Raw genomic sequence first — 14454 nt, forward strand, 5'->3', positions numbered from 1 at the left:
ACTGTGAAAGTCAGATGTTACTGCAGAATAGTTGGGTTCATCCAAACCATACGAACAGGTGTGTTTGTATACTGTTGGATACTCCATTTGCAACAGTTTACTGCAAACCCATTATAGTGCTGGCCTGTTACTGACGGCTCCATTCATACCTGTGTGGACCTGCAGAATTCCACATTTTTTGTGCATGTTCGATGTTCGAAAGGAATGCAGTACTGACCTCTCACTCTTCTTCCATAGCACCCCAGTAGAGCTGAATGGAGCCTGAGATAAGACTAGATTGGAACTCCAGTCTGATCAAAAGAATATTGTCTTTATATGGAATGTAGCAACTCCCTGGTCCATGTGTGTAGACAGATTATATTACACACTAAAAACTAACAGTGATACAAAAGGTTCTTTAGGCGATGCCATAGAAGAATCACTTTTGGTTCCATTAAGAACCATTTTTGTAATAGAGATGTGACCTTTAAATTGATAAAGAACATTCGCATCAAGAGCATTTTTTTTCCACACTCACACATCTCTACGGTTCTTGGAACCAAAAGTAGTTCCTCTATGGCAACACTCAAAGAACCATTTGTAGCACCTTTATTTTTAAGAGTGTACTAGCATTAGACTCACCTACTCACATACAGTTCTGTAGAAAAGTCATAGACCATCAAAATAAATAAATAATAATAAACAGTAAGAATAAGAATACAATTGTCTAAACAACATTACAATAAATAGAAAGTGCTTGTGAGTTGCTTTTAACATCCCAAAGGTGTTCTGTGGAGTTCAGACTCTGAGACTGGGAAGCCCACTGAAGAACTCTGAAAATCTTGTCATGTTCATTAAACAAATTTGAGAAGACTTCTGCTTTGTGACATTTTCCCAACCTGCCTGGGTCAATGTCCAGATTTGTTGAGCCTGTGCCCACTGCAGCCATACGTTTTTGTTCTTGGTTGATGGAATGGAACCTGGTGTGGTTTACTGCTGCCCATCTGCATTATGTTTTTCTCCTCACCTCAAGTGTACAGAGTGGATATCTGAGTTTCCGTCAGCTTGAACCAGTCTGGCTATTCTGTGATGTATTTTCTTGTTAACATGGTGTTTCCATCAGTGGAACTGCTGTTTTATTTTATGCATTGCACTGCATGCTGTCACATGATTGGCTGATTAGAAAATTGCATTCATGAGTATGTTCTATTAAAGTGCTTGGTGAGTGTATTTATGTATGTACACTTCAAAAAAGGGGACAGGAACATCTTGAAGGTAACAGTAAAAAGGATTGTGTTTGAGTAGTACACTGAGTTAGCAATTTCAAAAGGTAGGCCAAATTCTTATGTTCAACATGACGGGATTAGTAATTACAAAATCATGTTAAGATAAAAAGTACTATTCAAAGTTTGGAAAAGTAAAATAACTAACAGTGTTGCATAAAACATGTATGGCATGATGGTCTTTACCCTGTACACTTACAGGGAAAAAAATAAATGTAGACACATCCAGATTGAAGAATGGAGCTGTAAATGGCATAAGTTGAAAGAACATTATATATAGAGATAGATAAAGTTGATTTAGATTGATAGACCTTGTATTTTTTTCAATTAATCATCTTGTGTTAATACTGAGTAAAACATCTACAATGTCCTTTGTGTTGTTGTTTACGGGGAAGGACAAAGTTCAATACTGTGTATTACTCATCATTTCGATATATTATCTCAATATATTATGGGTGTATATTAAGGGGGGCCATAGTGTGTTCTTCCAGTGTACATATGGGTTTCCTCCGTTTTCCTTCCACCTCCCCAAAACACAGCACAGGTGAACTGGCTATGCTTAACTGTGCCCTAGACTTGAATGGGTGTAATACTGTGATGGACTGGTGCCATGTCCAGGGGGTATTTCTGCCTTGCCTTGCTCCAGGCCTGACACTGACCAGGATGAAGTGGATACTTGGATAGATGGATAGATATATCTATTATGGAACATTATTTATAAAAACTCACCATACTCACATAGAAATATGAATAGTGGCACTTTCAAAATTGTACTCTTGTGTTACAACTTTGTTTAACAGTAGAGACAACTACTTAAATATTTTTTATTTATTTAATGACTTTTCCTAGAGTGACCGTAACATTACAGAGAGTGAAACATTGCCTTTATTATTATTTCCATTAACGATGTACACCACCAGTACATAGACCACCGGTACATAGACTGTCCAGGTCATTTATGACCCTGAGAACAAGGCGAGTGTACAGAATGCTAAGACTACACAAGGATTAATGAATTCACAGTTTATTCATTATTGAATATAAGTAAATGTTTTCATATTCATTTTGAACTTTTTTTTATCGTAGTTGGTATAAAGCCTATTTCATATTTCACCAAGAAAACTAGCCACAGACTGACAGAGACGACACTCGTGCGTTTCTCGTCGTGTCGCGAGCCTCTCGCGCTACCTCACAACAGAAACAGCAGGAGGAGCGCGCGAGTGTCCCAGACTTCCATCGTCTTTTTTTTTTTTTCATTCAAACAGCGCGCGGGGCGGAGTCACGGAGAAGAGCCGACTCAGCGGAGTCGCTGCAAACTTTTGGCTCGAGACAGCTCCCTGTTTACCACCGCGCGTGTCACACCGGCACACAGAAAAGTGACTTCGCGCCGCGCTTCCGGTCAGCTCGCGGATCGCCGCTACCGCGCGCTGTATACGGAATTAAACCACTTACAGGAGTTGGCGCTTTTTTAGCCCTCGCGACCTGAACCGGAGCCTGTAACAGTTTTCGACATCTGTAACCCGTGAAACAAAGACGTGTCCTCGCATAGAGAGCGCGCGCGCGCGTGTGTGTGTGTGTGTGTGTGTGTGAGAGAGAGAGAGCGCGATCTCGAGCTGAAAGTCACTATGATGGAGTGAGGAGGACTTTTCATTTATGAGGCTGAGTGCAGCTACAGTAGTTCGGTTGCGAGACTCTGAGGAAGCCCACTTGGATAGTGGGCAACAGTAAGAACCATGGATAACTTCTTCACAGAGGTAAGTCTGTGTGAAAGATGAACTCAAGTAGAAACTGAGAAACTGTTCTTGCAGGCTGGGACAAGAAGAAACGTGTACGGGTTCACTTTCCTTTAGTTTTTGGCTCTCTTTAATTTCCTTGTAGAGTGAGTGAGAGATAAGGTGTCAGTGTGTCAGAGAACACGGTACGCTGGGTTCACGTGAATAATACACCATTTTATGATCGCATTTGTACACGCTTGGATATAATACAGTTAAATTAGTCTATGTCAGTCTATGTGCTTGCTAGTGTGTGTGTGTGTGTGAACGTTCACACACTGACCCGGTTTTACTGGGAACAGTTAGCCCTCCGGTCTCCGTTTGGAGCGGCTCCCGGAGGAACACTCTGGCATTTCCTTTACCTTATTCTCCCGTTTCCTCTCCCCCCTTCAATCGCTATTATTAGAAGAAACGGCGACTGCGCGACCAGAGGTTTACACACAGTGCTCTCAGCAATCTGCTGCCTCCTTTTAACTCCACAAACACATGACTTCAATGTTATTATGAAGATGAGATCCCAGTTTCGAACTTATTGAGCCAACACTGCACAAGGCATTTGTTGTTTTACCATGAAAAGGTAACCACATGATATAAGATGTCATGCATTCAATAATTAATATACAAAAATATGAAGACAGTTTTCTGTCTTGTGGATCTAAAAACAACTGGCTTACGTGTAAAGTACTGCACATTTTGTGGCAGACTTTGTTTTGTGCTTTGAACGTAGCTACTGTATTTAAATGTCTAGGGTCTAAGACTGAGGTCCTGCAGGCTGAAATCCCAAATCGCTCAGAAGAACGGGCTGACATCATTTCTTATACATTTGTCCTTACTTGTCACAATAGCTAGTTATAGTTATGTGTTATAGCATATTATAATCTAAACACAAAACAGAATCATGGGATGATCCACCACCAGAATATCAGTTTATTGGATATTAATGAATGTGACAATTGAGAACCAAAGATCTCAACTGATGGGTTTTAAATCGATACTGGGTTATCAGCCATTAAACATTATTTTGGTTGAGTCCTTCCACCACTAATATTATAAAAAATCAAGGTTTATTAGGTGACCAGTAGCGTCACTGTTTATTTGTTATATTTACTCGAATGTTTACTATCATTTGTTTGCTACATAACATCACTTATGTATTTATAGTTATTTATGTTTCATTATGTTGCACTAGCACATTTCTCTCAGTTTCGTTACTTGTGATGATGACCGTGTTTGGTGTAATACAGTCAATAAGGAAATGATGTACACGTTTGAATCAAGTAGCCACATCACAGCGGTCGTCTCTCAGTTGGGTTGCGGTGGTTTGAACTACAAAGTGTGCTCTGTTGAGCTTTCCGCCGGTCCGTGACGAGCGCTTGTGAAAGTGTAGTGATGAATATCAGTGGTATCTGTGACTGATATGACTGGCGGCCGCTCCCTCGTGCTGACGTCGCCAGAGCGTCCCACACGAGTCTCAAGCGAGAATTTAAAAACCTGTCTCGCGTCGGTAACAGTTTTTCTCAGGTTCAGGTGAGGGCGTGACTCCACCTTTACGGCTCACCTCTTACCCACCTGAAACAGACAGGAGCAGGAACAGGAGCAGCAGCAGCCTGCTCGTGCGGGTCTGGTCTGTGGTCGGTGGCAGGGAAATGGCAGTCAGGCTCTTTTTTTTTTTTTTTTTTGCTCAATAGTGTCAAATATCATCCGGCTGGTGCAGCGTGTCTGGAGGGCGAACGACGAGCACAAAAAGGCAGTGTTTAAAGAAATAGGGCCCGGGTATTCCCCTCGAACGAGAACGAGAATTGTTCCGTCCAGCAGAACAGCAAGCATATTTCTCACATCACGTAGAACGGAAGAGCTTTCACAGAGAGTAGGGAAATGTCCTGACAAGGTGTTTGTTAAGCTAGTTTGTGTAGTAGCTAACTAAGTGTCACAAGCCACAATAATGTGTTAAGTGATCACCATGTTTTTCTTTATTAATCAACATTTAATATCCTGACATCTTATTTTTAGATCACAAGAAATATATCTGGTGATCCCAATATTACAGTACAGTTCTTAATAAGAATTGGCTTAATGGTTGCTATTTGAGAGCGTTCATTTCTTACATGGCACCTTTAGATCTGATCAGAGACCCAGTCATGATGATTAAACCGTGATGATCCTTTACACTGAGAAAACACAAGAATATCCCGGTACAAAATCACCAGGAACCAATAAGCAACTTGGTCGTTTTTTGTCTCGGCAGGGTTATCAGACACTGTTTCTTTGCCTGGCAGGTGTGTTTGAGTGTGTTTCAACAGGTGTGTGACTACCTGAAGGTCGAACGCTGTGCCTGTTTGCACTTGTGCAACTCTGTGAGTTGTGTGCATGTGCCTACGTTATTTGAAATATAAGGGAGTGTGTGTTACACAGCTGACTGTCTTTTTAACCTGTCAGGACATGGTTACCTGCAGGGTGACCAATTAGAGCGTGAGATTACTGTGAGTGACAGATGTGCTCAGGTTAAATGTAAACAGACTAGCCTGCAGAAGCTCTGTTAGAGCTCTTAAAGGGGAGTATCAGTCTGAACTGGGCTTGTCACAGCACACACCTGAACACTTACTAGTCCTTCCCTTTAAATCATGCTGCACTAGCCAGAGAGCTGACGTCTCTAATAGCGAGTACCTTTAAGATTTACTTCAATTTAACCTTAGGTTTTACTTGAAGTTGTTTATTCATGGTTGATTCTTCTACTGGGGGCCTCTTTTTTGCCATCTAAATTGCAATCATTTTGTTTTAAAGCAAAGACTTAATGATGGTGAAGACTGAGCATAAATAGACTTTAAATAGTTTGCTCTTTTTCCCCTTTTGTTCTGTATTCTATGGAGCTCTAGCTCTAAGTTTTACAGCCATATCGAATGAAAATGAAAAGTGAAAATTAGTTTAAAGAAGTGATGCATTTCCCTTTCATTTCAAAACAGCTAAAAATATACTGGATGTCAAACTGAAAACCTTTTTTACCATCACCAGGTGCCTTTACCATCTGTTGGTTATGATGTGTTGCGGTAATGATAATTATCTGTTTGTTATAATATTATCATTTTTGTTTAGGAAAAAAATGACCATTTTCTAATTGAATTTCCTAAACATACGCATTGCCTAGTATACAGTGCACTTTAAATACATACAAATTGAATGCACATTTAATTTATTTAATAAAATAGTCTCATATTAGTTTAAATCATAATGATGAAGTGTTACCTTTAAAAATGTCCTTACAGAAATCAAAGGCTGTTGCAAGAATTACAGTATGTTGAAGATTTATGTTGTAATTAAGTATTTCTAACCTCATAAAAGTCCCCTTTATTGAATCACCTTTATACAATCTAAATATATAAAGAGAAATTGTGAGGGTGTAAAATGTTTGAACCTTTTTTATGCAAGTAAAGCTAAAGACACATTCCTGGTTGTGTAACAGCCTTTTGCGTCAGATTCTCTGCATGCTCTAATAACCCCATTGATGTAATTGGATTTATTTAGAGATGAGTGGGATTATATAGAGGATATTAGTAGTAACTCTTTATATTGTGGATTATGGTGCCTTCCATATAAATGTTTGGAATTTGGAATTTCCTTGGATGCATATTTTCCCCGGATGTGCATTTGGCTTACAGGAATGTACAGTTGTGCAGCGTTGAAATCTTTTGAGTGCGTTGTTGTGTTTCTGTAACTGCTTTTAAGTGTGATTTATTGAAGCTTTACTGACATTTCTGACATTATTGAACCTTTACTGCTTAGAGAAAAACAGCATGCATGCATTAAAAGGAGGAAAAACCTTCACAAATTCAAAATGTGTGTATTTGCATGTAGGTGTTCACAAGACTCATGACTGAGTGTCCTTTTATCAGCATATGTCTAATCCCTAAGCTCAGCAGACAGATAATGCAGTGTGTCACTGTGTCAGTCTGGCGCTAAGTCTGTGTTTATGTGTGTATGAGACCAGGACCCAAAGGTTGTAAAGGTGCATTGTAATTCAAACACTGTAATACAGATGTCACATTACATGATGTTATCCAGAGTGACACTCAGTAAAGCTAAACATCAGTGGTATATACATACATCTCTTTCTCTTTGTCTCTCCCTCCCCTTTTCTACTTTCTTTTCTAGTTTTCTCTGTTTCTGTCTTTTATTACCCCTACATTTTTATTAGTCCCTACATTTCCAGTTTCCTCCTCTCTCTCTCTCTCTCTCTCTCTCTCTCTCTCTCTCTCGCGCGCACGCTCTTTTTGTTTCTCTCCCTCTCACTTTCTCTCACTTCCTGTGGAGTTGCTGTTAACATTCCAAGAGGCTCAGAAACTGCCGTTTAGCCCTGACCATGGTGCACACACACACATATTCACTTGCAAGTGTTGCTAATCAGTTGAAGTCATTAAAGTAACATCAATTATAGCCATTTCTATCTGTCAGTTCTGAGTACCGACCACAGTCAGTAAGACCAGGTGAAGTGTGCACACACACACACACACACACATTCATGCACAAAAAGTGGAGGTAGAGTCTGTACTTGGTATTCCCACCATACAAGGCCATGACCCAAGTCATCCATCCATACAGAGTGTGCAAAGCCTTTGCTAGTAAAACACACATGCACACATGCACACACACACAGTAATCATTGCTAAGGCCGGGTCCTATTTTCTTTGCCCTTTCTAATCTTTTTAGCTCAAACACACACACACACATCCAAAAATTGTGAGCAGCTTAGGAATGACAGCTAAGCCTGCAAAGAGACTCCTGTTTACTGTTTGGTGTAGGGAAATGATAGAATTCATAAGCTAATTGTGTAAGGTGGATTTTTGTGATCTTGCTCTATAAGCTCCAAAGACATGTTTGTAATTTGAATTTGATTTGATATGAGATTTTCGTAGCAGCTTGTTGGTACTGTGCAATGTGATCCCCCGATCGTTTGAATTCTATCCCTTGAGGCCACTGCAATTTCTCAACTGTTGCTGGGATGATGTTGTGTCCAAATATGCAGGAAGTTTCTGTAAGGTCACATATGAGACTAGTTCACAAATCAAGGAAGTCAAGAATATCTTCTGAGTGTGATCATATACTACATGTAACAAAATAATCTCCCTCCAGTTTATGTAGCCTACTCTTCAGTGTGTTCACCCAGGGTACTGAGATGTAATGTACTCTTTGAATCCCAGGATGATTTACATAACTTATGAAAACATTTAATGAAATCCAATTGCTTCTCTACAAGCTTAGCTCTACTGAGAAGAACCTCAGGTTCTAACTTCAGACTCAGCAACACTCTTTTGGGTGGGCATATACACTATATGTTCAAATGTTTGAGGACAACCATTTTGATTAATGTATTCAGCTACTTTAAGTTGAATCCACTGCATAGCTTGTCTAGGTCTTATAGAGAAGTATTGCCAATTGCAATCAAATTCTCATGGGAATGCTTTAAAATCTAGTAGAAAGCTTTTCCTGGACAGTAGAGACACAATTACTCTAACAAAAGTAGTTTTTTTGATACTCTTGATTTTAGAATAAACCATTAATGAGTAGGTGTGCCAACGTTTTTCATATAATTTTTGTCTCTTTCCTATTTGCTACTTATTCTACGTGGAATTCTCTTTTCTGCACTTTTTCTGTCCTTCTTACTTTCCGTCTCACGCTCTTTCTCCATTTCATAGACACTGAAATGGGGGGATGGAAATATAAACACATGGGCCCTACCATTTACACTGAAAAAGAGACTCAGGGGGAGGAATGGAGGGAGTGGGGGAGAATACATGTACATACAGGGTTAACCTGTAATGTGTTTGGAAAAAAACAAGTCAGAAAAGCAGCAGCAGGTTGATGTGACACTTTCATTAGACCTGCACTGGCACATCAATAAATTACACAAACGCACACAAACACACACACACACAAGACAGACACACACACACTGGGTTTCCACAGCTGGGTGAAACAGATCTTTCAACAATGGCCCGTATCCCAGCTGCCAGCCCAGAACACACACACACACACACACACACACACACACACACATTTCTGTCTAGCTCTTTCTGTCTTTCATTCACTCACTAACTCACTCTCACACTGTGTCTCAGAGCCTCTACTCAGAAAAGTAGGTCAGTTAGCCATAGACCAAAAAGTGTGTGTGTGTGTGTGTGTGTGTGCATGTGAAAACCAAAAGACAAAGTGGAAAGGTGAGGGTTGCATATTGGGGGGTGAATCTTCTCATTGTTGTCAGGTAGGTGTGTAATGGGTGCATTAAAAAGAAATCATGTAAAAGTACTATGTCATATATTTATATTTAATCATTTAATACAGCAGACTGATAAAATACACTTTTTGCATTGCCATATAATGTGCAATTGTAATTATTGTTTTGACTGGTAGTTTTTATTGAAAGCATTGAAATAACAGTTAGTTCCAGCATTGATAAGTGTTTTATTCAAGGGTAAGAAAGTTTAGCATTCTTTTAAAATCCCAAGAGCTTTGACTTTTCAAATAACGTTTAGCAAGATCTCAGACCATAAATAGCTTGTTAGGGCTATGGCTTGTTCACAATCATGTCAGGTGATGCAAATTTCTCTTAATCTTCAAACCTTGTCAGCAGCAGAAGTATTTACAGAAACAAGCCTGGTGGATTTTGGAAACAAATTCTGTAGAATAATTAAGTTAATTTATACATGTTGCCAGCAATGAGCATGTGAGCTATGTTTAGAGAAAAAGGGTTTAGATGCATGATCATCATGCATAAGGCTTGTGTTGCAGCCAGTGTCTCAGGGAACAGTTCACTGGTAAAAGGAAGAATGTGTTCAATTAATAACCAGCAAATTCTGTAAGCAAGCAAAAAAAAAAAAGCACACCTCAAAATCCACAGTGAATTTCCACAAGAGGCAGAAGTTGAAAGTTTCCCTCACAGTAGACCTAAATTTAAAATCTGTGGACCTCAAAAGAGCAGTACATGGAAGACGGACCAAGGATCAGGAAGACCTTTTCAAAGAGAATGGGTGAAAACCCCCCGAAGACGATTTGAAAGACCCTTAGCTGCCTACAAGAAGTGTTTACAAGGTGTGATACTTGCCAGAGGGGGTGCTACGGTACTAAGTGCTGACCATTAAGGGTGTTCAGTCTTCTTTAAACTGTAAAAGATGATAAAGTAATAAAGAAATGTATAAAGACAATGTAATGACAAAATGAAATGCCTGAATGAGTATTGTGCATATAAAATTTGGCACCTTCACATATGTATATATACATACACTAAGTGTGTTCACTGTTTATGCAACCACTGTTTCTTGTACACACAGCAAAGAAAAGGGTCAGTGAGTGTGTGAAAGTAATGAATTTTGAGTATTACATTTAAAAGCATGCAGGAATCTTCCCCAATAATATCCTGTTTTCCTGTTGACTTTAACGATATCTGATCCCTCGCTTCCTGCCTAAAAACAAGAGAGAGGGAGAGAGAGAGAGAGTGGAGGCACAAAACAATTGCATTTAAAAATCTTATTTTAAATTCTGTATATAAGTTCTGTCTGTTTTAAATGGAATCCTTGTGTTTGTGTTTGTCTCTGTACGTGTGTGTATGTGTGTGCATGTGTGGCTCCAAACTTGCTCAGTAAGCAGTAAGGAGATTACAAAGCAGCTCTGGCTTGTTTCATCCCTAAAGCCTGTCCAACATGGCTCCTCTTTTTACCCGAATATTATTTTAACAGGCCAGCCAAACAATACCTCCATCCATGCAGTTCATACCACACATACACACACTCACATGCACACACACACACACACACACACACACACACACACACACACACACACACACACACCAGATCATTTTTGAACTTCAAAGGCATGGGTTTTTCAAAGGGACATTAGAATCTTTTCTTTTTGGAGGAACATGAAAAGTACTTTTCTCTGAACATTCAGGAAGAGCATGTTGATACTTTAGTTGGAGTTGGCAATCTGTAGCGTGCATGGTGTGTGCTATTTTAGTTGGAGAAGTAGATCTGAAGATTTTTCTTTCCTTTTCCTTCCTGCTGATTCTCATTTACCTGCTAAAAGACACACACTTTAGCTCATGCACTCAACGTGAACCCAGTCAAAACAGGAATACACAAGAAGAGCAGGCAGTGCTCAAGGCTGATAAAAGTATTTATTCTAAACTGTTATTATTATAAGTGATTGGTGATTGTAGACTGTGACTTTGCATTTGATGTTCTAATCATCATCATGACATGACAGAAGGCATAACCTTCGCTACTGATCAGAGCAGTAAAACCTTGTGCTGTGAAAAGTTTGTTAAAGGATATAAAAGGGAGAGAATGATCGTTATAGGATGGAGGAGGAGCTTCTCAATGCTCCCCTTAGCTTGTTGTCAATCATCCAAGACTTGTTTTTTTTAGTTTTGCACCAGAGCTAAAAAGGTAAAGGTGCTATTTGTCACTGTTTTTTGTCACTGTATTTGTCACTGTACAGTGAAATGTGTCCTCCGCATTTAACCCATCTGTGGTAGTGAACACACACTCACACACACGCTAGTGAGATAGGGGCAGTGAGTACACACACCCAGAGCGGTGGGCAGCCAACTCCAGCGCCCGGGGAGCAGAGAGGGTAAAGGGCCTTGCTCAAGGGCCCAGCAGTGGCAGCTTGCCAAGCCTGGGAATCGAACCCACAACTCTGTTATCGATAATCCGGCGGTCTAACCACTGAGCCACCACTGCCCCTAATGATACATGATTGATGGAGGTAACCTGTAACTCATCCCTCACCAATTAGCATCATGCATGAACCACCATACACTGTATGGGCAAAACTTTAGGGCAAGACTCTTTAGACCAAATACATATACAAGATTTTTCTGTCCAAATACATCAGGTTTTTTTGCACACCTCTCATGAAAACCAAAGAGTGCTGGCAAGTTACATTTACATTTAAGGCATTTAGCAGACGCTCTTATCCAGAGCGACTTACAAAAGTGCTTCACTGTTAACTGAAGAATAACCTCAGCTAGTTTGAATAGACTAATAATTCAAAGATACCTCTAAGCTTAGACACTACTAAACACAAGTCAATAAGGAGACCATAATACTCTACTCTTCACCCAAGTACTCTCAGAGAAGGGTCTTGAAGGAGCCATGATACCATTTTTGGATTGATTGAGACTTCTGTTGCGTTTGCAGTTGTTTCACTTGCACATTATTGCTCTTTCAGTGGTACGGCTGATTTCTAATTTTACTGAGATCGTTTTAAATCCCTTCCCAGACTCATTTGCATCCACAACCTTCTTTCTGATCTATCTGATAAAGAGTGGACAAAGAACCAGTGGTAGCAAAATACTATGAAAACACAAATGAGTACAAATGCTTTTCATTCAGTCACTGCAGTAATTCCAGTTAAACATGACTAATTGTGCTCTTTCTGTCATAAAAATGCAGCTAGCTACTGCTAGCAGGACTGTGACACCACAGTCTCAGAGAGCAAGTAAAGCACTGAGGTGGGAGATTGTGTGTGTGTGTGTGTGTGTGAGAGAGAGAGAGAGAGAGAGAGAGAGAGAGAGAGACTGGTTTAGTTATTTAAGCTGTTTGACTGTACACAATACAGGGTTGATTGGACACACACGCACATATATGCACACATACACACACTCACTTTAACTGAATACCTCGTAGTGTTTGATTAAACACTAGGCTACATCTGACTGGACATAGCATTAATGTTTAAATAGCTCAGTGTTTTTTGTTGTGTTCTTTTCTTTGGAAGAATTAGAATTTTAGTTTTTGTGGAATTGGAAGTCAGTCATTGTTTTATCAATGACTGGAGCATGACTTCATCACCAGCTGTTTTGTTTGTTTGGTCTATGGGGATTATTATACACACACCCACACACATAGAGTTTTATTCTGTTTATCACTATGAAAGCATAATTTCAGGTGGAGTGTGTGTGACAAAAAGAGAGAGCATGAGCACTGCATAACACATTTTATTACATTATTACAGATAAGGGTGTTTGTGTGCTGTCAGTTCTAGCAACTACAAGCTTTATTTTCACAAAAATACACACACTTGTTTTGTTCATGCTGTTTGATGCATTTGCCCTGCCTCTGCTGTGAGCATTTGTAGGTAAAATGTCTCACTCATTGGTAACAGCATTGCCATCAACGGATAAGTGCATGAACAATGTGGTTAAAAAAAGGTGCTAGTGTTGCCCCAGACATATTTCTTATCTTAAAACCTTGTATTAGAACATAGTGGTATTAAACCCCATGACAACAGCCTTTACAGAGTAAAGATCACTGACATGTTGGATCTGACATCCAGGATCCAGTTACCTTTTTAAGTCTTGTGTCATTTACTTTTACATTTACAGCAATTTGCTGGCTCATCCAGTGGCATTAAAAGGTTTGGGCACCACTGGTCCAAATATCTGTTACTGTGTTACTGTTTTGCATGTACTGATGTTTAGGTTGGGGGACTGTGAGGGGAATTGTAAAAAAAAACCTTCAGCTTGCACCTCTTGTCCATTGTGAATAATGAAGTGTGTTTAGAAATTGATCTTTATCCTGTTGTTCTAGCCATCTTTGCATTTTTAAGACAGAATGATGTTTGCTGGTATTCATTTGAATCTATTCTGCCATTCACTATTAAGTAATTTCCCATGCTACTGCTGCAACACAAACCCAATGTAGGATCTATTCACCCAGTGCTTAACAGTTGTTTGGGTGTTCTTTTCATGAGATTTTGCACCCCTTTGTCCCAAAAATACATGTATTTATTGTGAAAAGGTTCTATTTTAACTTTAGAACATGTGGCTTGTTAAGATTCCTTTGAATACTTCTGACGCTGAATTTTGTGGTTAGGACGCAGGAAAGATTTTCTTTTGATGGGTCTGTGTTGTTAACCACTAAGCTACAGAAACTGCTATGTCAGTTTCAAAGTAAATACTTTGGTTATTGTATTGTACTCAGGCCCAGTACTTACAATTCCATGCCGAGGTGCAAGCCCCATATCTTTAACCTTGGGACAACAGGCTTGGAATGTTGGCTCACAGTTCGAGGAACCAGAGCCCAGGGTTTCATTACAAACCATAGTTTACCCCAGTCCAAGCTTTACACTGTGTGCCTGTGTGCTTCAGCCCAAATATTGTTTTTAAAATTCACTTTTAGAGAGGGAGCTGAAAAAAGAAATGTAATGGCCATCCTCTAGACATGTAAATGGGTTTGTTTAGAGTGTCCACAGAGCAAAAGCAGTTTGTGTCCAGAATTCCTGAAAGTCCTGCCTGGTTTCATGTGTTTGGCTTGAGTGTGTGTAATTATGATGAGTAAGTGATGTTTTGGTTACACACACACACTCCTTCTAGTTTGGATGAGTGGCCTGATTGTAATGTGAGTTTTGTCTCTGTCCATGCTCAA

General features: G+C 39.7%; 1 protein-coding gene across 1 annotated transcript in view; it reads left to right on the forward strand.

The window, feature by feature from the left end:
* The first annotated feature begins 2562 nt into the window (after positions 1-2562).
* Positions 2563-14454, forward strand: part of myo10 (myosin X) — a 63136-nt gene continuing 51244 nt past the window's right edge. Inside the window, exon 1 of the mRNA XM_072668448.1 lies at positions 2563-3016. Within this exon, the coding sequence (XP_072524549.1) occupies positions 2996-3016 (21 nt within the window). The 5' untranslated portion in view covers positions 2563-2995. The remainder of the gene's footprint in view (positions 3017-14454) is intronic.

This window comes from Salminus brasiliensis, chromosome 23, assembly GCF_030463535.1.
Source record: "Salminus brasiliensis chromosome 23, fSalBra1.hap2, whole genome shotgun sequence".
Classification (NCBI taxonomy): domain Eukaryota; kingdom Metazoa; phylum Chordata; class Actinopteri; order Characiformes; family Bryconidae; genus Salminus; species Salminus brasiliensis.